Source organism: Manis javanica, chromosome 5 (genome assembly GCF_040802235.1).
Source record: "Manis javanica isolate MJ-LG chromosome 5, MJ_LKY, whole genome shotgun sequence".
Taxonomy (NCBI): Eukaryota; Metazoa; Chordata; class Mammalia; order Pholidota; family Manidae; genus Manis; species Manis javanica.
This window is the reverse complement of record NC_133160.1, coordinates 171368302-171392255: the sequence shown is the minus strand read 5'-3', so window position 1 is coordinate 171392255 and position 23954 is coordinate 171368302. Positions and strand designations below refer to the sequence as shown.

The 23954-nt window shown below is 51.0% G+C and overlaps 1 protein-coding gene and 2 long non-coding RNA genes across 4 annotated transcripts; 1 reads left to right on the top strand and 2 right to left on the bottom strand.

Annotated features, from left to right (window-relative positions):
• Window positions 1-550: 550 nt before the first annotated feature.
• On the bottom strand, window positions 551-1887 carry LOC140849683 (uncharacterized). Its single transcript, XR_012131886.1, has 2 exons — window positions 1690-1887; window positions 551-1045 (listed from the first exon to the last, which is right to left on the bottom strand). It is a non-coding gene; the product is annotated as an uncharacterized lncRNA (long non-coding RNA).
• Window positions 1888-1910: 23 nt separating this feature from the next.
• Window positions 1911-22426, top strand: TNIP2 (TNFAIP3 interacting protein 2). 2 transcript variants are annotated; one of them, XM_037027258.2, is made up of 6 exons: window positions 1911-2327; window positions 16718-17005; window positions 18897-18986; window positions 19422-19685; window positions 19845-19964; window positions 21628-22426. In XM_037027258.2, the coding sequence occupies exons 1-6, from the start codon at window positions 2049-2051 to the stop codon at window positions 21889-21891; spliced, it is 1305 nt and encodes a 434-aa protein (XP_036883153.2). In that variant the 5' UTR covers window positions 1911-2048; the 3' UTR covers window positions 21892-22426. The 2 variants fall into 2 exon arrangements, with proteins under 2 accessions (XP_036883153.2, XP_073094065.1); XM_073237964.1 differs by lacking the exon at window positions 1911-2327 and adding an exon at window positions 5129-5148.
• On the bottom strand, window positions 12749-16524 carry LOC140849684 (uncharacterized). Its single transcript, XR_012131887.1, has 3 exons — window positions 16414-16524; window positions 14116-14261; window positions 12749-13195 (listed from the first exon to the last, which is right to left on the bottom strand). It is a non-coding gene; the product is annotated as an uncharacterized lncRNA (long non-coding RNA).
• Window positions 22427-23954: the final 1528 nt, after the last annotated feature.

Below are 23954 nucleotides of genomic sequence, written 5' to 3'. Positions count from 1 at the left end.
AGCTTTAGGCTGCAGCTGGAAGTCCCCTCCTTTCTGCCTGCCCTCCTGTTCCTCTTGCTTGGCCCGTTCATCTCCTTGCACAATCCCCCACCTGCCCTTCCTACACACATTTCCTTACTTTGCAATCATTCTGTTTTTGAAAGAGGTCTATCTCTACTATTGGAATGTTTGCTCTTGGATCCCAAGTGCCTGACTCAGCACCTGGATTTCAGTGGGAGGCGCAGGCATGTTGGTACTTCTGACGCTAAGTTGTTGAATCCTCATGACACCCTGGACAGCAGATGTCAGAGGTCTGCCTTCCCTCATCTATAACTCTGAAATCCAAAAAGCTTGGAAATCCAAACTATTTAAAGTCGGTGCAAAATCTGTAAACAACTGTAAGGCCTTTATGGTCTTTACTCGGCTCACTTAATTTGAACAGATAATCTGTCTTTGCAGAAATTTCAATGTATTTGGCTTTGGAGTGTTGTCCTTGCCCGGCGGGTTGCACTAAGTGATGCACTATTTGTTTTGTACGGCTGTGTGACAAACTCCCGCAGAAGTCAGCAGCTTAAACGATAAACATCTATTATCTCATGTTACAGATTGTGGGTGCGGGATTCAGAAGCAGCTTAGTCGGGTGGTTCTGGCTCGGGGGTCCCATGAGGTCACATTAAGACGTTGGCTGGGGCACTGTGTCATCTGAAAACTTGACCAGGGTCAGCGGGTGTGGTTCCCAGGTAGCTCGTCCACTGTGCCGGGCAAGGCGCTGCTGGCTATTGGCCTGAAGCTTCGGTTCCTCCACACGGACTTCTCCAGAGGGCTACCTGAGGACGCTCTGCAGACGGCGGGCGGCCTCACCCAGAGCCAGTGCCTCAAGGAGAGGACAAGGCAGTTACCGCGATGTCTTTCTAGCTGCAGAAATCACGTTCCCTCATTTCTGCAGTATGTTGCTGGTCACACCGGTCAGCCCTATTCAGTGTGTCAGGGGGTCCAATCACAAGGGTATGGATGCAGGACGTGGGGTCCTCTCTGGAGGCCGGCTACTCCAATTCCATGCACTGATCTAAAACGCAAAGATTCTGATTTCCAAAATACGTGTGCCCCTCGGGGCTGGTGCCAGACTGGGATGCCCATGCTGGAGATTACTGAGCCAGCCGCCCCTGGGCGCACACACAGCACTGACAACGAAGCCGCACCGCACCTCTGGCAGCTGTGGGGCCAGGGCCATTTCATTTTGTCCGCCACTGCCTTTGCCAGCCAGAATGTGACAGGCGTAGCCACAGCCACGTGGACTGTGGGCTTGCCTGGGCGGGCGCCCTGCACCCCATACTCCAGCCTCCCCAACACCCTGCCGGTAGGGACAGCGCCGCGGGCTGCCCTCTGCAGAGCAGGACGTGTGAGCGGGCTTCGCCTAGACACTTGTCTGAGTGGTGGACCTCCGAGTGTTTCCTCCGGCTCAGCCCAAGCTTGGCTGTGGATGACCCAAAGGGGCGAACCACCACGCCGCTCCCAGGGGAGCACGGGCGGGCGAGGGTCCGCGCGGCAGCAGGGTCTGAGGGGGCGCTGGACGCCGGCTGGCGGGCTCGCGCTTCCCTGTCGCTCCGTGCGGCCCACCCGCCTGCAGCCACGCTCAGGCTCGCCACGTGCGGTCCTCGACCCCTTCCTTCCCTTCCATCAGTAGCTGCACCGGGGCCGCTCAGCCCTCACCTGCTCCGGCCAGACTCCCTGACAACCCGCGGGAAGCGGGCGCGGCGCAGCCGGGAAGGGGTAGGAGCGGGGCGGGGCACCAGGCGGGGCGGGGCCGGGTGCCCGACAGAGGACGCGCGGGACTTCCTGCGGGAGGCGGGGCCGGGGAGACCCAGGGGGCGGGTCCTGGCGAGGACGGGGCGGGGCCTGGCGAGGACGCGCCGGGCTCTCCGAGGTGGCCGGCCTGCGTCTCTGGGGCGGGCTGAGCTTTCGGCGGCGGGCGGGGCACGCCGGGAAAGGTTCCGGGAAGGCGGGCCGCCCCCCGAGACCCGGCGCGGAAGTCGCCGGCGCCCGTGTGTCCTCCGCCCGGACCTGCCGCCATGTCGTCGGGGGACGCGGGGCCCGGCGGGCGGGAGGGGGCCCCGCGCGCGGCGGCCGCGCTCTGCGGCTTCTTCCACGAGGCCGGGCATCGGCTGAGGCGCCTGCAGGACCAGCTGGCCGCGCGGGACGCCCTTATAGAGCGCCTCCGCGCCCGCCTGGCCGCGCTCGACGGGGACACGGCGCCGTCGCTCGTGGACGCGCTGCTGGCGCAGGTGGCGCGCCTCCGGGAGCAGCTCCGGCAGCAGGAGGGCGGCGCCGCCGAGGCCGCGCTGCGCCAGGTGCCGGCGGCGGGCGGGGCGGGCGGGCGCTGCCTGCCGGGGGCGGGGCGCCGCGCAGGGCTGCGTGCCCGCGGGGCGTGAGCGGAGCGTGTCCCCGTGGGGCCCGGGGACTGGGTGCGCGCCCCGCGGCGAGGGCTATGGGCCTGCGTGCCTCCGAGGGTGGTGCGGCCCTTTGGGCGTAAAGGCCGCAGGTCCGTGTTGGTTCTGCCGCACGTAGGCCCACGTCGGGTCCGAGGAGCGTGTGTCCGGGTTGGACCCGAGGCGTATGTGCGTGTGCCGGGTTCTGCGGACGGCCCCGTGTTGGGTCAGAGGGCGTGTGCGCATCTTGGGTCTGAGGGTCGTGGGTCCGTGTTTGTTTTCCAGGCGTGTGCGCTCCCTGGCTGGGTCTGCGGATCGCGCGCTGGTGCTGCCCCGAGGGCTGTGAGTGTTGTATGCCCGGGTTGGGCCTGCCCGTGTGCTTGTCTGCGTTTCTGAAGGGTGTGTGCACCGTTTGGGTTCCGAGGGGCATGTACCAACGGGCTGTGAGGTGTGCGCGCGCGTGTCGGGTCTGAGAAGTACGTGTGCCCATGGGATCCGAGGGGGTGTGTGCTTGGGGTTGGTGAGTGTGTGCCTGTGTTGGGTCTGAGGGGCATGAGTTCTCATTGTTTCCAGGAGTGTGTGCGGGTCTGAGGGGTGTAGTGCCCGTGCCGGTTTCTGAAGGGTTTGTGCCTCCGTGCTGGGTTTGGAGCTGCGTGTGTCTCTGTTGGGTCTGGGGATGGCATGTGCCCGCGTAGGGTTTTGAGAGGTGTGTGTGTTGTTCTGAGGGGTTTGGGTGCCTGCACTGGGTCTTGGGGGTGCGTACCTGCGGTCAGGTCTAAGGCGTGTTTGTGAGTGTTGGGTCTGAGGGTTGTGTGTCCCTGTGGGTTGTGGGGTGTGTGTTCATTTGTGTTGGGTTCTGAGTTGTGTATTTGGACCTGAGAGTTTTGTGTCCATGTGGTTCTGTGGGGTGTGTTTGCCTGACTGGGGTTTTGGGTTTGTGCCTGTTTGGGGTTCTAAGGGATGTGAATGTGTGTTTGGTTCAGAGGGCTGTGTCCCTTTTGTGCCTGAGAAGTGTGTGCCCATGTTGGATCTGAGGGATGCATGTGTGCGTGTTGTTTGTATTTGGGGTGTGTGTGCACAGTACAGAAGTAAAAGGCTCCTGGTGTGTATGTGTGTTTGTGTATGTTGGGTTCTGGGCCATGTGAACCCCTCCTGTGTCCTGGGGTCCCTTCCAGCCCCAGCCATGGACTCCTCTGCTCTGCTGGGAGTGGTGACAGTGCGGCGTCTGAGAGACTGTCCGGTAACAGACTTAAATCCTTACTTTCCCTCTCCTTGCTGTTACGTCTGTCCGTACAAAACACCATCAACACCCGCACCAGGAGCAGGAGGACCAGTATCTTCCTGTAACATCTCTTTGGGCGCACCTCAAACACTTGGGTGAACGCCGGTGTCTGCTGCCCACTTGGCCCATAGCTATTTGGGTTTTCGCAGGAAAGAAACCTGACCCACAGCGGATAGTAGCCTGAAAACATGATCTTCCAGGCTTGGCCCTGAAGCCAGATTTTACAGTGAAAAAGAGACATGTCTTTTCTCCTGATTATAAAAGTAATTTTGCATATCTGAAATACAGAGGAAAGAGTAAATAATACAGTAACAGCGACTATAATTCCACAACATGGGGATGACCAGTGTTAAAGTCTTGACTGCCTCCTTCCTGTTTTTCCTTCATATGCAGGACACATGTCCATGTGGTGTGGTTAAATTCATGATGTCTGTACAGCTTTATGTAATATCATGTCAGTATTTCCTCATCTGCATAATTTTAAATGCCTCTAAAAGCCAGATGTCTCCCTCATTCTAGCTCTCTCCTCCTCCCTGGGGAAGGTGGATCGTAACGCATCAGGGCAGAAGGAAAATGTCGAAGCCACTTGGCCTGCACTGCTCATTACAGTGTCGTGGATGTCAGGAGCCATTGATGAGGGCAGAGTGGGGGACTCTGTTTGCAGTCTGTTGGCCATGGTGTTCAGCCCACGTGGGTCCCCGACATCCCGTGGTCCCACAGCCTCTAACCAGGTCCCAGACAGCCACGTCATGGTAGTAGTATCACTGGGCCTTTCACCACTGACATGGAGGTTTTGTTTTAGGATTTTTAATTATTTAAGGAGCATTTTAATGATCTGGCATCATGGGCAATTATGTATTTGTTGCTCACTCCTACATCTGTCTGGAAACAGGACTTGCAGAAGAACAGAGCAGCTTATTGGCTCCCAGAACCCCTGGGTTCGCTGAGGCAGCTGTGCAGCCTGGAGACAATGAAAGGAACTGGCTGGTTGGTCTCATCAGGGGACGTGACGGCCAGCCTCTTAGGATCAGAGACCCTGGCCTGGTAAAGACCGGGGGCTTCCACAGAGGATCTGAGACTCACAAGTGTAGACGGACTGCCAGGAGCCCAGTGCATCTGCGTCCAAGCTGTAGCCAGTGTGTGATGGGCCCAGATTACCTTAAGAATTTTGGTCCTTTTTACCACCATGGTGGGACTCAAGACCTTACCCTCATTTGTCACATGAGGCTGGATAACTTTGCAAAACTCCTCCAGTTAAGACTTTCCAGAATAATGGCCCTGATTCACCATGCAGCCTGTAACTGCTCACCCCTGTCTCATCACCACCCTGGGTCCTAGCCTCTCGGGTCCTGCCCGGTCCTGGTGGGTCAGCTTCCTCTCACTTCTGGCTTTTCTTTCCCTCTTCTGCCGTGCTCTACTGAGTGGAACAGTCTGCACCCTTCACAGGAAGCTGTGTTAGAGGTGTGTGCGTGTGTGTATGTATATGTTTTGTTTGTTTTTGTTTTAACCATCTGTCTCCATACCTCTTTAGATCTTGCAAAACTGAAACTCTATACCCCCTAAACAATAACTCCCATCTTCCATCCCAGCCCTCAGCCTGGCAACCACTGTTCTACTTTCTCTTTCTATGGTTTGACTAGAGACCTCATACAAGTGGAATCACACAGTATTTGTCCTTTGGGGACAGGTGTATTTCACTTAAAGTCCTAAGCTTCATCCATGGTGTAGCACGTGTCAGATTTTCCTTCCTTTTTAAGGCTGAATAATATTCCATTGTATGGCTTGGCTGGACTATATTCCCACCAAAAGTGCACAAAGGTTCCAGTTTCTCCACAACCTTTTCAACACTTGTTATTCTCTTTTTTTGGTGGTAACCATCCGAATGGGTACGCAGCAATTCAAGACAAAGTCATTGTCATTTTGATTTGCAGTTCCCTCATGATAATGATGTTAAGCATCATTTCGTGTGCTTATTGGCCATTTGTGTATCTCTGAAGAAATGTCACGTCCTTTGCTCATTTTTGATCTGGGTTATTTTGTTGTTAGTTTTAGGAGTACTCTTTATATTCTGGATGTTAATTCCTTATCAGATATATGATTTGCAAATATTCCATTCTGCAGGTTGCCTTTTTGCTCTGTGGTTACTATCTTTCGGTGTGCAAAATTTTGTAATTTTCGTTAAGTTCAATTTGTCTTATTTTTTCTTTTGTTTCCTGTAAACTGGGGTCACTGCCAAATCCAGTATTGTAAAGCTTTTGCCCTATGTTACTTCTTACAGTTTTATAGTTCTAGGTTTTCCATTTAAGTCTTTAATCCATTTTGATTTAATTATATGGTGTTAGATAAGGGTCCAACTTTATTCTTTGTGGGCATCCAGTTTTTCCAGCACCATATGTTGAACAGATTGTCCTTTTCCCACCAAATGGTCTTAGCACCCTTGTCAAAAGCCCAGGGTTCACTTTGTGTTCTCTATTCTGTTCCATTGGTCTCCATGTCTGTCTGTACGCCAGTTCCATGCCATTTGGATTACTGTAGTTTTTTAGTAAACTCTGAAGTCAGGGACTGTGAGTCCTCCAATTTTATTTATTTATTTTTCCTTCTAAGATTCTTTTGGCTATTTGGGGTCCCTGCAACAAAAATTAAACAATTTTGATAGGGATTGCATTGAATCTGTAGATCACTTTGGGTAGTGCTGACATCTAAACAATATTAAGTCTAACAATCCGTGAACATAGGATACCTTTCCATTTATTCATGTCATCTTTCTTTCAGTAATGTTTTGTAGTTTTCATTGTACAAATCTTCCATCTCCTCAAGTAAATCAATTTGTAAGTATTTTATTCTTTTTGATGGTACTGTAAATGGATTTTTTTTTTTTGGAAATTTCCTTTACAGATTCTTCATTGTTAATGCATAGAAATACACCTGTTTTTCATGTATTGACTTTAATTTCCTGCTACTTGCTGAATTCATTTACTATAACAGTTTGTGTGTGTGTGTAATCTTTAGTTTTCTACATAAAAGATCATATCATCTGCAAACAGATATCATTTTACTTTACTTCCTTTCCTATTAGGATGCCTCATTTCTTTTTCTTGCCTAATTGTTCTGGCTAGAACTGCTAGTACTGTGTTGAACAGAAGTGATGACAGTGGTCTTCCCAGTCTTGTTCTTGATTTTAGAGAAAAAGTTTTCAGTCTTTCATCATATGATGTTTGCTGTGAGTTTTTAATATATGGCTTTTATTATGTGGAGACAATTTTCCTCTATCCCTAGTAGTTGAGTGCTTTTATTGAGGGTATTGATTTTTGTTAAATGCTTTTTCTGTAACAGTTGATGTGACCAAGTGGCTTCCCCCCATTCTGTTAATGTGGTCTATAACATGGGCCAATTTTTTCCTTCCCTCCCTTCTTTTCTCCCTTCCTCCCTCCTTTCCTTACTTCCCTTTTCTCTTCCCCTCTCGTTTCTTCTCTTCCTTCCTTGTCGAAAGCTGTAGTGTCCATTTATTTTGAGAGTATTCCAACCAATTTTTACAAGGACTATTCCTTGTCTTGTGTGATCATTGAAGTGTCGGTTCCTTAGCTCATGCTCAGCTAACGTTTTGGCAGAGTTCCCTTGGATATCATCAGGAGCTTTCCCAGTCTTTACAGCCTGGTTCTGTGCTCCAGTCTTTAGCATTTCCTTCCTTCTGCTAGGTTTGTGTCTGTTTTGTTCTTTTTCTAGTTCCATAAGGTGTAAAGGTAGGTTGTTGACTGGAGAGCTTTCTTCTTTTTAAGTGTGTTTATAGCTATAGATTTTCTCCTTAACCACTGCTTTCATTGGATCATAAGTTTTGGTATGTTGTATTTTCATTTTCATTGTCCGTAAATATTTTCTGATTTCCTTGTGATTTCTTCCATCCATTGGTTTAAAGTGTGTTGCATAATTTCCACAATATTGTGAATTTCCCAGTTTTACTTCTGTTGTTGATTTCTAACTTCATCCTGTTGTGGATGGAGAAGATACTTTGGATGATTTCTCTTTCAGAACCTATTGAGACTTAATATGTGCCCTAACATATGGTCTATCCTGGAAAGTGTTTCATGTGCACTTGAGAAGAATGCATATTCTGTAGTTGTTGAGTAGAGTGTTCTGGACATGTCTGTTAGGTGTGGTTAGTTCACCAGGTTGTTTAAGTCCTCTGTTTCCTTATCTTCAATCTGGTTGTTCTATACATTACTGAGAGTGGGGTACTGAAGTCTCCATCTATTATTGTAGAACTATCCATTTCTCCCTTTACTTCTGGCAGTTTTTGCTTCATATATTTTGCTGGTCTGTTATTAGGCACATAAATGTTTACAATTGTTTTATCTTCTTACTGTATTAAACCTTTTGTTGATGTATGATATCGTCTCTTGTAACATTTCTTGAATTAAATCTATTTTGTCTGATATTAGTATATCTACTTGTTAAGTCCGGGGAAAGGAAATCCTGGGGCAAAATACTTTTAAAAACCGAAATCAGTCATAGGGAGAAATAAAGTTTAAAATCCATTTACTGCTTACAAACTGCAGTCCGGGGCCTTCTCTCTTTCCAGCTACAGCAGAAGCAAAACCGACCCTCCCCTCACGTCCCAGGTACAGATAAGCCCCCCTCCGTTGATACGGAGATGAACTTCTCCACACTTGAGGAAAGATGCAAATGCACTAAAGCCATACTTCTTTCCACTTCTGAATGCTGTGATATGGAGACGTACCAAAGCCAGGCAAGATATTCTGGAAATGTTACAATTTTACCCACAGGCAGCCCCTCCAGAAATCTCACCTTACAATTTATCTGTCCCCCCTCTTCCGACCAATCTAGTAACATACAATAGCAACAGCAATAAAATCTTGATAATCCTCAAGCCAGAGGATTCAGCTTATGCAAATTAAGCAAATGTACTTTACAGCACAATCTCTCACTAAGCACAAAATATGTTTCTACGCTTGTTTACTCATTCCTAACAACCATACTAGATTGCTCACAAAACTTTTACCAAACATTAGACAAAGTCAGGCCTCTCTTTAAGCATTTTTTTCTTGATAACAGCAACACAATCATGATAATTCTCAAGCCAGAGGATTCAGCTAGGTTCAAAGTCCCATGTAGATTAAGTCCAAAGCTCATCCATTCCAGCCATCACAGGGCAGCTGCAGCAGGGGGCACATCCAGGACACAAGGACGGTAGAAGCAAATAACCATGGTTGTGGGGGGTCATTTTGCTGTTATTCCAGGAATACACAGGAGGCCAGCTTCCCGGCCTTTTCCCTAAGGTGCCAGAGGAGCCAGCCATCACCGGTCCATGTGTAGAAATGTCCAGGGCCACGTCCCTTTTATTCTTAATTGCTTTACCCATCCTTGCAGTGCATGTCCAATAAAGTGGGTGCCTTGATTGCTCTCAATCACTGGCAACTGACCATAGGCTGCAAAGAGATGCTCTAGGCCCCTCTTGGTGGTTTGCTGATCTGCACAACATGTAGGGCACTCCTTCCAGGATCGGCTGACTTCTTCAAAGGTCAATGGCAAGCCCCACCGACGGGCCCACATTATGTTTTGCCCCACATGCAACAAACACTGCTGTAGCCATTCGGCCACATCAGAGGCAGGCTTTCCTTCCAGCCAGCACACCTGGGCCAATTGTCTGCTTTACCATTCCCTGGGGATGCCAAAGGCAAATGGCCAGTCACGATAGACGGCAGGTGTCTGTGCCACACCACTCCGTGGCCTTTGGGTCCAGACTCACACCCACCCTGCGATGGGAGGTGGTTATTACCTTGGTTGGAGCTGTTCCGGCGATGGGCACCATAGCCAGCAAGGCCTGGTACACCGCAGCCAGTTGCTTTTCTATGAAGGTGACGTGGACCTCTGCTCCTTTGCATAGTCGTGACTAGGCTTTGGCCAGCAGCGGCAGCAGCAGTGGCAGCAGTGGCAGAAGCAGTAGCCTTAGGCTTGGACCACAGGCTGGGGTTGGCATGGCCAGCAGCAGTGGTGGTGCCTCCATGACCACACGAGTGTAGACACATGACCCTTGGCACAGGTGCCACTTCTCCCCATCATTTTTTGGGGCGGCCCTCCTAAAGGCTGCACCCATTGTAACAGATTTCGGGTTCAGAGGAACTCTGCCAACTGTGCTAGGTGTTAGTCTGGGGAAAGGAAATCCTGGGGCAAAATACCTCTAAAATCCGAACTCAGTCAAAGGGAGGAATAAAGTTTAAAATCCGTTTATTGCTCACAAACAGCAGTCTGGGGCCGTCTCTCCTTCCTGCTGCAGCAGAAGCAAAACCGGCCCTCCCCTCCCCTCTCAGGTACAGACAAGCCCTCCTTGCCCAGGTAATTCCCCACTGATAGGGAGATGAGCTTCTCCACCCCTGAGGAAAGATGCAAATGCACTAAAGCCGTACTTCTCTCCACCTCTGAACGCCTGTTGATATGCAGATGTACCAAAGCCAGGCAAGATATTCTGGAAATGTTACAGTTTTACCCACAGCCAATCTCTTTTAGTTGAAGATTTTAATCCATTTACATTTAAACTAATTACTGATAAAAATGAACTGCTGTTATTTTGTTATTTGTTTTCTAAACGCCTTACAGCTTTGTTCCTCATTTCTTGCATTACTATCTTTTGTGTTTACTGGACTTTTGTAGTGAAATATTTAAAATCCTTTCTCATTTCCTTTTATGTATATTCTCTATTTTTTTGTGGTTATCATGGGAATTATGTTTAACATCCTAAAGTTACAAGATTCTAATTTTAGTTTATACCAGCTTAACTTCAATAACATACACAAACTCTCCTACTTTACAGCTCTGTCCCCACTCCTTTTAGTTACAGATGTCACAAAATTACATCCTTATATATTGTGTGTCCCAAACTAATCTTTCAAATGCATTAGTCTCTTAAATGATGTAGGAAATGTGGAGTTATAAACCAAAGTTACAATGATCCTAACTTTTAGACTAAGTTTTTTTTTATTAAGGTATTACTGATATACACTCTTACAAGTGTTTCACATGAAAAACAATGTGGTTACTATATTCACCCATATTATCAAGTCCCCACTCATACCACATTGCAGTCACTGTCCATCAGTGTAGTAAGATGTCAGAGTCACTACTTGTCTTCTCTGCTACACCGTCTTCCCCGTGACCCCCCACACCATGTGTACTAAACATAATACCCCTCAATACCCTTCTCCCTCCCTCACCACCCGCCCTCTCACACCCCTTCCCTTTGGTAACAGCTAGTCCCTCTTGGAGTCTGTAATTCTGCTGCTGTTTTGTTCTTTCCGTTTTGCTTCGTTGTTATACTCCACAAATGAGGGAAATCATTTGGCAATTGTCTTTCTCTGCCTGGCTTATTTCACTGAGCATAATATCCTCCAGCTCCATCCATGTTGTTGCAAATGGTAGGATTTGTTTCTTTCTTATGGCTGAATAGTATTCCATTGTTCTATATGTACATCTTTTTTATCCATTCATCTACTGATGGACACTTAAGTTGCTTCCATATCTTGGCTATTGTAAATAGTGCTGCGATAAACATAGAGGGGCATATGTCTTCTTGAGTCTGAGAACTTGTATTCTTTGGGTAAATTCCTAAGAGTGGGATTCCCAGGTCAAATAGTATTTCTATTTTGAGCTTTTTGAGGAACCTCCATACTGCTTTCCACAATGGTTGAATTAGCTAACATTCCCACTAGCAGTGTAGGAGGGTTCCCCTTTCTCTGCATCCTTGCCAACATTTGTTGTTCTTAGTCTTTTTGATGCTGCCCATCCTTACTGGTGTGAGGTGGTATCTCACTGTGGTTTTTTAAAGTCTATTAGTCTCTTAAATCATGTAGAAAACTAAAAAATGGAGTTACAAACTGTTGTTACAATACTAGTTTTTATAATTGTTCATATATTTGCCTTTCTGGAGGTCTTTGTCCATTCAGTTTCAAGTTACTGTTTACTGTCCTCTCATCTCATCTGCAGAGCTCCCTGGAGCATTTCTTTCCGGGGCAAATCTAGTGGTAACAAACTCCCTCAGCTTTTGTTTATCTGGGAATGTCCTAATTTCTCTTTCACTTTTGGAGGACAGCTTTGCTGTATGTAGGATTCTCAGTTGACAGGTTTTTTGTTTTTTTTAAATCACTTTGAATATATCAGCCCACTGCCTTCTGGCCTCCCATGTTTCTGATGAGAACTCTGCTGATCCTCCTCCTCAGGCGCCATCGTGTGTGACATGTTGCTTTGCTCTTGTTGCTTTTCAGATTGTCTCCATCTTTTGAAAGTTTGATCACAGTGTGTCTTGGTGTGGGTCTCTTTCAGTTAATCTTACTTGGAGTTCATCAAACGTACTGTATTTTTATATTCACGTCTTTCATCAAGTTTGGGAAGTTTGCAAACATTTTTTCTTCAGAGTTTTTCTGCCTTTTTCTCTTCTTCTGGAACTCCTGTGGTGTGTCTCTTGGCCCACCTGGTGATGTCCCACAGGTCCCCTAGGCTGTGTTCACTTTTAGAGAATATTTTTTCTTTCTGTTCCTCAGCTTTTACAACATCCATTGTTCCCCCTTCAAGTGTGCTGACTCTTTTGTGTGTTCATAGCTACTTTTGAATCTCTTGAGTCAATTTTTCATTTCAGTTCTTGTAGTCAAAAGCTCCATAATTTTTTAGTTTTGTTAGTGAAAAAATAAAACTGTCAGCTATTTTTTTACCAGCAAAATGGGTTTATTTCATAACAGCAGCAATACAGGGCAAACAAGCTATGGCAAAACTAGAAACCTGTCTGGAGGACAAGGGGGAGGAGGCTCTTTTATAAGGGAAAGGGGGAGGTTATTCTAAGCAGGAAGTCCATTGGAGGAAATTGGGAGGCCCATGTGTCGTGGCTGCTCATTGGCCGAGTTGGCTCTCATGGCTGTAACAGTCTCTCATGGCTGTGCTGCTGTGGTGGGCGGTGGGAGGCAGGAACTCTTCACTCCTTTTGGGTGGTAAAGTAGTCAAAATGGTGTGAGTTGTAAGGTTTTTCTCCTTTCCTTCAAGTGGTATCTGCAGCTGACCAGGAGTGGTGGGTGGGACAGCTCCCCCTTCAGGCCTCCCAGTGCCTGTCAGTGAGGCTGTCCTTTATCAGTTTCCTCACTTTTTAGATTTTCTCTTTATTCATGGTTCTATTTTGTTCTTACATAACTTTCTTGACTTTCTCCACATCTTCTTGTAGTTCTTTGAGTCCCTTTAAGATCATTTGTTTAAAGTCTTTGTCTAGAAGATCTGCCGTCAGGTCTTTATTGGGGACACTTTCTGTTTATTTACTTCTTCTCTTGGAATGGGTCATATTTTGCTGGGTCTTTGTTTGCCTTGTGATTTTTTTGTCAAAACCTGGACATTTGGATCTGACCATGTGGGAACTCTGGCAATCAGGTGCTCCCTCTTCCCAGGCTTCGCTGTTCTTGTGTGTTACTGGTCTTGTTTCCTGTGCATGTTGGAGGCTGTCTCTGTGCTGAGGATCGGCCTGCGGTGGAATGTAAGGTCTTCTCAGGTTCGCAGTTAGAGCCTGTCCCTGGGCGTGTGTGATCACTCTGAATTTCCCCTTGGATGTAGTTGCATTTGAATGTCCTAGACTTTAATATGTAGTGCCCAAAATGGGAAGAAGAGAAAAATAAAAGGGGGAAAGGGCACCAGCCGTAGAAGTCACTTCAGCTGTAGGGGGCGGGCGGGGCTTGCGCAATGGCCGCTGCCTCTGTGATCAGGAGCAGCGATCAGCTGTCAGAGCGCAGATCCCTAGTATTTGGAGGATGGGCTCTTTTCTGACCGACCTGCTTCCTGCAAACTGTGTGCAAGCTGCTCCAGAAACAGGTGTATGGCTGGCTGGGGATGGATATATTTGAAATTGATGGAAATTAACCTTAGTGTGTTAAATCCTCCTTTGGAAGCTGGAAGCATCCAACAGACTCCAGAGTTCCAAGAGAGACACATGCTGCCAGTGCAGCTCTGTTCTGGGTGGGGACTGTTTTCTGGTGCCACCTCCTGCTCCCCCATCTTCCCAGAATTCTCCAGGCTGTTAGTTTTTGTCTCTCTCTGTCTGCCTTGCTCCCTGAACTCTTCCACAAGGGAGGAAGGATGTTCTCTCCTTTCACTACTTCCCTAGGGTACATCTGAAGTGTCTGGTGCTTACATTAAAGGCTCAGTGACCTGGTCTTTCTTAAAATCCCTGATTGCTCCTGTTCTTCACAGTCCTGTCAGTTGCTGGTTAGATGGGCAGCCATGGACTGGGCTACAACCTGCACATTGGTGCCCAATAAGCTCTGTCCAGGAGGGGACAGAAAGGGGACTGGACAATGTCCCCCCAGATTTATTTCCACCTAGAACTGTGAATGTGACCTTACTTGTTGTAGGTCATGGTAAATGTAATAAATTAAAATGAGTTCATACCCTAATGCAGTGATGGGTGTCCTTACAAGGTGCCCAGGTGTAGATGGAGGCAGAGATTTGGAGTGATGTCTTCACAAGCCCAGGATTACTGGTGGCCACCAGAAGCTGGAGGAGACAAGGAAGGATTCTTCCCCAGAACATATCTCCTTGGGCAAGGGAAACAAAAGCAAAAATCGGTCTATATCAAACTCAAAACTTCTGTACAGCAAAGGATACACACCATCAGTAGAACAAAAAGGCATCCTACAGTATGGGAGAATATATTCATAAATGACAGATCCGACAAGGGGTTAACATCCAAAATATATAAAGAACTTACACACCTCAACACCCAAAAAGCAAATAACCCGATTAAAAAATGGGCAGAGGATCCGAACAGACACTTCACCAAATAAGAAATTCAGATGGCCAACAGGCACATGAAAAGATGCTCCACATGGCTAATCATCACAGAAATGCAAATTAAAACCACAATGAGGTATCACCTCACACCAGTTAGGATGGCCAACATATAAAAAAGACAAAAAAAAAACAAATGCTGGCGAGGCTGTGGAGAAAGGGGAACCCCTCCTACACTGCTGGTGGGAGTGTAAGTTAGTTCAACCATTGTGGAAATCAAAATGGAGGTTCCTCAAAAAACTAAAAATAGAAATACCATTTGACCCAGGGATTCCACTCCTAGGAATTTACCCTAAGAATGCAGGATCCCAGATTCAAAAAGAGGTATGTACCCCTATATTTATTGCAGCACTATTTACAATAACCAAGAAATAGAAGCAACCTAAGTGTCCATCAGTAGATGAATGGATAAAGAAGATGTGGTGCATATACACAATGGAATATTACTCAGCCATAAGAAAACAAATCCTACCATTTGCAACAACATGGATGGAGCTAGAGGGTATTATGCTCAGTGAAATAAGCCAGGTGGAGAAAGACAAGTACCAAATGATTTCACTCATATGTGGAGTATAAGAACAAAGAAAAAACTGAAGGAACAAAATAGCAGCAGACTCACAGAACCCAAGAATGGAGTAACAGTTACCAAAGGGAAAGGGACTGGGGAGGATGGGTGGGAAGGGAGGGATAAGGGGATTAAAGGGCATGATTTGCACACACAATGTGGGGGTGGAGGGCACGGGGAAGGCAGTATAACACAGAGAAGACAAGTAGTGACTCTATAGCATCTTAGTATGCTGATGGACAGTGACTGCAATGGGGTATGTGGGGGGGACTTGATAACGGGGAATCTAGTAACCACAATGTTGCTCATGTGAAGTCTGAGCATGAGATTGTATATCAGTGATATCTTAAAAAACAAACAAAGAAACAGGTCTCCTGCCCTGTGGAATGAGGTGAATTACTATGTTGTGGGATCCACTGTGCTCATGAACATTCTGGAAAGGCATGTGCCCAAAGAGTGTTCACAGTTGCCTCTGGAGAGAGAAGTTGCAATGGAGGGCTGGTGGGGAAGAAAGGAATTCGAATTTTCATTTCATCTCTTGTATGGATGAGCTTTTATGACCATGTATATATTTTTATCTTAGCTTCTAAGCAGCTAGGAGAACAATGATTCAGGATTCCCTTAGTAATGTGGCCCACCAGTACTTTGTTCCCCTGTGGGGGCGGCTGTGGGTTCCTGGAGTCTGCCCCTCCTCCGCACACATGTGGGGGGCCATGAGCCAGACCCCGCAGAGGCCAGGTCCTTGTCTTGCCTCTGCCCATGGGGACGGGGGCACAGCCTTGTCCCTGACTTTCTGAAGCTGTTTTTTCATTTGTGGGATGGACTGGTTCATCCTGCTTTACCCCCTTCACACAGCTGATGCTTGAGATTTCTTTGAAAATGGCAAAGCACGAGATTAAGGCCGGGTATAAAGCAAACTTTCATGTTAAGGACCTGTTTTAAAGAAACGATTGGGCTGTGTGTATTCATTTCCTGGAGCTGTTGTAATAAAGTGCCACACATGGGGCGGCTTGAAACAGTAGAACTGTGGTTTTCACAGGTTCTAGAGGCCCGAAGCCCCAAATCAAGGGGTGGAGAGGACCGGGTCCCTCTAGGCTCTGCGGGTGGGTCCTCCCTGCCCCTCTGAGCTGGTGGCTGCCTGCAGTGCGTGGTGCTCCTCGGCTTACAGGCGTGTCACCTGTTTTCACATGGTCTTCTCTGTGGCTGTGTCCTAACTTCCCTCTTCTATAAGGACACTGGTCATTGGACTAGGGTCCATTTTAGTCCAATGTGACTTCGTTTTTACTGATTACATTTGCAAAGGCCATTTCCAGAGACCAGGAATTAGGACATACCTTTGGGGCTGCTGACGACAGCAGAGTTTCTACCCTTGCTTTCAAGAAGTGTTTGGAATTGCCACACTTAGTGATTTGATGACGTAAAATCTAAAATTATGAAGTTGCTCATGAAAACAGGATTTTAGATGAAGTTTCAGATAGAACATTATAGGCTGAAAACTCCAAAGTTAATTATTAGTCCGGAAGCTGGCCTCCAAATGAGTGTGTTCCAGTGACGGGCATCTCTGCAGGGCTTTCTTTTGCTTTATGAAAGCCTGCTTCTTTCAATCAAATAAACTGTGCTTTTAAATCCTCCACTTAGGAAATCGAGAGACTTTCTGAGCAACTGGAAGAGAAAGAAAGGGAGATGCAGCAGCTGCTGGGCCAGCCAGAGCACGAGCGGGAGAAGGAAGTCGCCCTGCTGCGGAGAAGCGTCGCAGAGAAGGAGCGGGCCCAGGCTGCCAGCCACGTTCTGTGCCGCTCCCTGGCGGAGGAGACCCGGCAGCTGCGGAGGGCCCTGGCGGCCACTGCTCACATGTGCCAGCATCTGGCCAAGCGTCTGGATGAACGCCAGCATGCACAGTGTGACCCTGGGGAGAAAGGCCCTCAGGTGGGTCCTGCATGGTGTGAGCGCACCGTGGTGAGGGCTCTGTGGGGGCAGAGGGCACTGCCTGCGGATGTCACAACCCCTCGGCAGTCACGAGACTGGGGCGCCTAGAGTCCCCCTCCGTGCTCACTGACAAGTCACCTGCTGCAGCAGAGCCCGGCCTCCCAGGAGTGTCGTCCGCAATGCCGGAGTACTCGCAATGCGACGGAGAGCAGGCCAACTGCTCCTGCAGGTGGCTGCTTGTGCAGGTGGGGAGGCGGCATTCTGGGCTCATCAGCCTTGACTAAGAACAGGAAGGCAGAGCAGGGGCTGCTCTGAGCCAATGCAGTCCTGGCGTGTTGGGTGGAGGAGGGAACCACCTGCTGCGAGGCAGGGGCACCCCTGCAGGGGCCAGGCCCCAACCGCGCACAGCACCAGGAGCACCGGCAGCACTAGCCCGCTGCAGGCTGTATGCGTCCCAGTGCCGCAGGGCTGGCCTGGCCACAGGCTCCTGCAGAGCTGGAGCTGCTGTCCCCGAAGCTGGTCGTGGTTGTCTGCACCACCCCACAGCTGCCAGTTAGGATGCCTGCATGTCGTTGGGGCCCCTGCCCTTATGTGTGCTGGACACTGACCTCTAGCCGGGTGCCGGCAGGGAGAGAGCAGTGCGGAGGCTAGGTGGAAGGCGGGCCTCCAGGACAGGTCACTTCTGGGCTGTAGCTGTGTACAGGGTCTGATTGGGGGCAGGGAACGTGGGGTTCAGCAGTGGGAATCCATGACGTAAAGTCCACGGGTTGTGTACCCAGGAAATGACTTGGGGCAGCAGCGATGGGCTGAGGCTGTCCCCACCGGCCTGTGGGCGTGGTGTAGCAGTCTGCCTGCTGTGCACCTTGCCGGGGCCCACCTCACCTGTGCTGCCCCATGCGGGCCTCTCGCTTGGGTCCTTTCCAGGAGGTTCTCTGAGGTTGCGTGTCCTGTGACGCCCAGGGGTGGTCATATAGCTCCTTAGCAATGGCTTTGCCAGAGAGTCCGTCACTCACTGGGCCCGCTGGAAAACCTTGACATGAGAACCACCTGTCTCCACAGGGTAGATCCCCTGAAAAGAAAACCTCAGAAAGAACATTAGCGTCTTGCAGAAACCAGAGGTGCTGGGAGGAGGCGAGTGTGCCTCTCCCGTTTTGAGTCACTGTATCATTTCCCCCCGGGGGTTTGAAAGCAGTCACACAGGATGACTGCGTGCGGCAGGCCTGGGCCCAGTGGCAGGAGCTGGTGGCAGTAATCAGCATTACTTCTTAGCTGAGGAGTTGGTGAGTCATCGGCGCTTCCCAGTGCCTGCTGGGTGAGGACACACTTCATCATCCCAGGGGAATTCTCAAAAAGAATGTGACTGACATACAGCCCACTGCGCTAAGTGCATGGATTTCTAGGGATCAGATGGACTTGAGGTTCTCACTCAGGGCTGCCCACCATTGCCAGGACTGGTCTGTGGTGTGGCTTCCAGGTGTGAATCCCTGACCCTGGCCAAGTTCGCACTGCTGTGCACATGATCGCCAAGGTCGCCCGGCTGTCTGCAGATGTGGCGGTGGTGTGGGCTCGAAGGGAGGTGACACCTGCCCCTGGCAGGCATGGCCCCGTGTGCTCTGGAGAAGCAAAGGATTAAGCTTCCTGCCCTCCTGACTTCTGTGGTGATGGAGAATTGCAGGGTGCAGATCGGGTGTGTGGCAGGGGGAGCTGGCCAGGATGGGGGGACCCCTCCCTCACCTTCGGGGAGCCACGAGTTCTTTCCTCTCCACACCTGCCATGGTGTGGGCTTCAGTGGCCATGTGCCACCTCAGTCTCCAGGCCTGGCGTAGTGCCCTCTTGCCGCACACAACAGTCATGTTTGGTGACATGGTCCTTCGGTCCCTTTCTTATGCAGCCAGAATGTACAGCCAGGGCTGCCTCTGTCCAGGCTGCCATGGAGAAGTTACAGGAGGAAAACCAGCTGCTGACGCAGAGGGTGACTCACGTGAGTGTCTGATCCCTCGGGACCTGTCGGGGGTCCCTTCCCTGACAGAGCTTGGGGGTGTCCCACCAGGCCATTCTGGCTGAGACACATGCTCCCCAGAGACCTGGCCTGTGTGCCTAGAGATGGACAGAGTGCATGTCTTGCTCTGTCCCTCAAGTCAATTCCTGTGTCAGTGAAGGAGGTGCGAGAATTACTCTCAAGTGCTGCTGGTGAGGCAGGAAAGACGCTCCACATTCGTGTGCGGACGGTTCCTTGGGGACGTTGCCACCAGGCCTAAGGTCTGTGTGCTGGTCCCTGGGTCCCCTTGTACAAAGTGCAAAGGGGAGAACTCACTAATTATTGCAAATAACTTCCTAGTTTGGCATTGCTTTGAGAGGAAAGGTCGCAGCTGCCTTCCCTGTGGGTATGTGTGAGCTTCTCTGGTCCTCTCATCAGGTCGAAGACCTCAACGCCAGGTGGCAACGCTACGACGCCAGCAGGGAGGAGCATGTGAGGGGCCTCCATGCGCAGCTGAGGGGACTGCAGGGCCCCCGTGAGCCCACTGGACCCTCCCCTCCTGAGCTGATGAAGGAGATTTCCCGGCTCAATAGGCAGCTGGAGGACAAGATGCACGACTGTGCGTCCATGAGGCAGGAGCTGGCGGCCACGCTGAGGGCCCGGGACGGTGCACTGGAGCGCGTGCAGATGCTGGAGCAGCAGGTGGCCACCCCTTTGGTGCTGGGCAGCTGTGAGGCAGCATCTGCCTGCAGGCTGAGTGGCGGGCGCAGTGGCCCTGGGCGGAAGGCGCTGTACGGGGCTTTGTCCTTCCTCAAGCAGAAACTGTGCGGCACTCTGACGCCTGGCCTCTTGTCTTTGCAGATCCTCGCTTACAAGGATGACTTCACCTCAGAAAGGGCCGATCGGGAGAGGGCTCAGGGCAGGATTCAAGAGCTGGAGGAAAAGGTGGCCGCCTTGCAGCACCAGGCGCCCTGTGGACAGGTGCCATATGAGTGCTTTTTCCTCCTCTAGGCTTAGTGTTTTGCTCGTGTTTCATGGATTTCAAGACCTTCTGCGTCTGCCCAGACCTTCGTTTCTCTGCTGCAGGTAGAGCTGCCATGGCTGGCGCCTGGGGCTCTGACTACAGGGCCTGTTTGTGGAGGTCGGTGTGGCGCTGTGTGGTGGCAGAGGGGGTGTCAGCAGGCCTGCCCCGCCTTCTGTGCTTGCTCTCCTGGGCCGGGGCTCCCTGCTGGGTGCTCTCTCCACACATCCCCTCCCTGCTCTGAGGGGGTCCCTACCATGCAGGGTGCCCCCAGGGAGGCCTGGTGTGAATGGGAATAGGTGTGGCCTCTCACTGCAGGACTCTTGGTGCATACATGCTGCTTCCCCAGCCCTGGGCTTGCTTGGTGCGCTGCACAAGTCCCAGGGGACTTTGTTTCTTCACCCCCTTGGCCAGTACCTGGAAGAAACGCTTGGCCCCCCTCAAAGAACATCCATCCTGACACAGACTGGCTGGAGTGATGCGCCTGGGGACTGATACACCCTGATGGAGCAGGGGTGCCGAGCTCACCTAGAGCTGCTCCTCAGCAGGCCTGGGAACAGTGGGAGCCCCCTGTACCACCCCGTCCTGTGAGGTTGTGGGGCCTTGTTTATGGCTTCTGCTTACCCACTGAGAGGTGCAGGGGTGCCGCGGGGGACACCCCTTCCTCCCTTTTTGCACTAAGTCCACAGTGGTGGCCTGGACACAGACAGCTACTGCTCACGGTGGGGCAGGTGGGCCCCATGTGGGGCCCATGTCCCCCAGGTCTGCAGGCTAATGGGGAGGTGTCCGAGGGCCTTGCCAGCCCCAGCAGCCTTCCTGCCATCCATCTTGGGTTCCTAGTTTCCTAAGGCCTCCGGACTCGGTTTTGCTGGGGATCCTGCAGTACGTCCCCCATGGGGTGGGGGCGGTGTGTGTGTGTTGGGGGGAACATTCTTTGGCGCAGTGTGTGTGGGTTTCCTGGGATTTGTTTTTTCCTGTGGGTTTTGTGGCTGCAATGACTTGAGAGGATGGTCCCAGGCGGCCTCATTAGTTGTGGCTGGAGGAGTGAGCAGAACCAGCTCTGGGCCTGGTGGGGACTGGGGTGCTGGCTCTCAGTGGCCTTGTGTCCCTTCCAGCTGGGCACTGGGGGCATTTACTGCTGCTCGGTCTCTGGGTTGAGGACACTGGTGCTCTTACAGGTGTGGGCAATAAGCCATAGTCCCACAGGGGAAATCCACACTCATGCTGATGGGAACGGAGTTCTCAGGCAGGTAGCGATGGGCACTAAATGGACACTAACAGCCACAGTGCCTCCTGGCCGTCTGGAGCCCTGTGCCAGCTGTGCCAGGGCCCCTGCTGCCACTGGAGATCCTGCAGAGATGCAGAGCCGGGCTGGGGCAGTGTGCCTGGCTCCCCACCTGTCCACACCAGCGCGGGGGACATGTCTCCTAGAGCTGCCTCTGGCCCTGGGTGGGGGTGGACCCCACACAGGAGTGTCTGGTGGTCTCTCCAGCCCCCCACTGAGCTGCTCCTTGTTTGGGCTCTGGGTCACAGCAGGGGGCAGGGTGAGGGGTGGGAGTGAACCCAGGGTGCTGCCTGTGGCCTCCAGTGCGGTCCGTGTAGAGCCCCTTGCCTGTTTTCCAGGACTCCCGAGAACCAGGCTCCTGTTGGATTCATGCTGGGAGTGAGGCCCCCAGGTACCTGGAAACAGGCGCTCTGGAGTGGGCAGCAGCCAGTGGCCGGAGGCCTGAGACTGGGTCCCAGTGGCTGGAGGGTCCTGCAGAGCGCGAGCACTCCAGAGGAACACGAGAAGGCCAGGGGGACCTCCAGTGCCCCCACTGCCTGCAGTGCTTCAGCGACGAGCAGGGCGAGGACCTCTTCAGGCATGTGGCTGAGTGCTGCCAGTGAGCCCCGAGGTGGGTCCGCCCGCCCTGTGGAGCTGAGGGGGCCTGTCCTGAGGGTCAGGGTGGGTGTGTTCAGCATGACACTGAAGCTCCCAAGACTCCCCCCTAAGTTGGGGTTGCTTCTGGTCCTGCATCCTGGTCCCCTCAGGCCTTGGAGGGGACCAGGTCAGAACTTCCAGCAGTGCTAAGGCAGAGATGGGCCGGGAGTGTCTGTCCTGGGAGGCCCGGCTTTGCTGCTGGCCTGGAGTCTGGGCCTTCAAGCTGTTGGGCGAAGCTGGAGGCAGTCTGGTGCAGGACCTCCTGGGCTGCACTACAGCCCTGCCTGCACCTGGGGACGCTGCAGTGTTCTGGGAAGAGATGGCTGCCTGTGGGCCCTGGCTTGTGGGCGTGTGTGGCACCAAGCACCAGGGCTGCACAGTGTGGCCGTGTGTCTGTACTGAAATGCACTGAACTGCAAGAGTGTTTGTCACATATCTAGAAGTTAGAGCACATTTATTTCATGTTTACTTATTTTTTTAATAAATGCACTTGTTATGTGACTGCTGAGAATGTTCATTGGGGGCTGGGATGCAAAGACCTGGTGGCAGTGAAGAGGGATGGAGGCCCAGCTGGGCCTGCCCGTGGGGCGCCGGAGTGGGCACCAGCCCAGTGCTCTGTTTTTGGCCTGTTTCAGCCCCAGCTTGGGACGTGAAGTAATGGGCTGGCAATGAGGTGGTTGCTGAGAGCAGATGAGCCAGGCAGAGCGAGGCCTACTGGCTGGCATGGGGCTGGTCAGGGCATCCAGGTGGGAGACAGGAGCCGCCAGGGAGGGGGCAGTGGACACACTGCGCTGTTTGCCTGTGTTCACACTCCTGTCAGCTCTTGGCAGGACAGCATTACTGTCATCCCAAACGCAGACAGGAAGGCAGGGCACAGGGGTTAAGTCACTTTTCCAAGGTCACACAGTGGCTACATGCCAGAGCTGGGGTTTGAACCCAGGCCAGCTGGCTCCCAGACTCACGTCCTTTACTGCCCAGTGTGTATGTCCTCTGCGGGTAGCAGCTGCCATCACCAACACGAAGAGCCAGCACTGGGTGCTCATGGGCCCCTCGCCTGGGCACCTTTCCCTCTCCCTTTGGGGTCATGAGGTGTAGTTCAGCTGTCATGCCCTCTGTGGGTTCCCCAAGCACCCTCTTGCGGGAATCCGACTGGAAGTGGGCCAGTCTGTGTGGCATGGGGTAGGTGGGAAGGTAGCAGAGCCAGTGTCACTGACCAGACACCTGAGCACTGGAAACAGGAGGGGGGTGTCCCAGAGAGCAGGGAGCCATCAAACCCTTGGCTGACCCCCCAGCCCGCACACACTTAGAACGACACTCTGAGTAGAGAATGGCTGGGACACAAGAAGTGAGTGGGGCTTTAGTGGCCACCTGCTGTAGGTGACAGTTCTGGGTTTGAGTCTCTCAAGGCCACAGGGGCTTGGTAAACACTCAGGTTTTCCTTTGAAAGCCTGGATGGGTTCCAAATCCTAACAGTCCTGCTCTAAAGACATACAGGCTCCAGGCAGCTGGTAACCTGCTGCCTGGGGGAGCCGAACCCACCTCTCATCAGACAGCAGAATCCAGGAGTCTCGGTGACATTAACCACATGCACTGTGGACATAAGAAACACTGGATATAAGAAAAATGAAGGCAAAATGAAGATATTTTCATACAAATACAGGTAACAATTTGTACTGCAGTAATTAGTCTAACTGGATAAAAACAGAGGAATGAAAGTACAGGAAGGGTGAATATGAATATCACTGCTCAACACAATCGTGTTTTGATTTAAAACATGCAGATGTGGCCACAGGAGCCTGCTAGGTGAGGGGCTGGAGGTGTTTTTCCACTGATCTAAGGTGGACTGTAGGGAAGTAAGGAAGCATAATTTCATCTCTAGAGTAACCACTAAAGTAGATAATGAAAAGATGCTCCACATCTCTAGTCATCAGAGAAATGCAAATTAAAACAACATACTCATGGAGGTACGGAAGGATATTCAAGAACTCAGTAATGAATTCCGGTCAGAGATCCAATTGTTGAAGAGCAC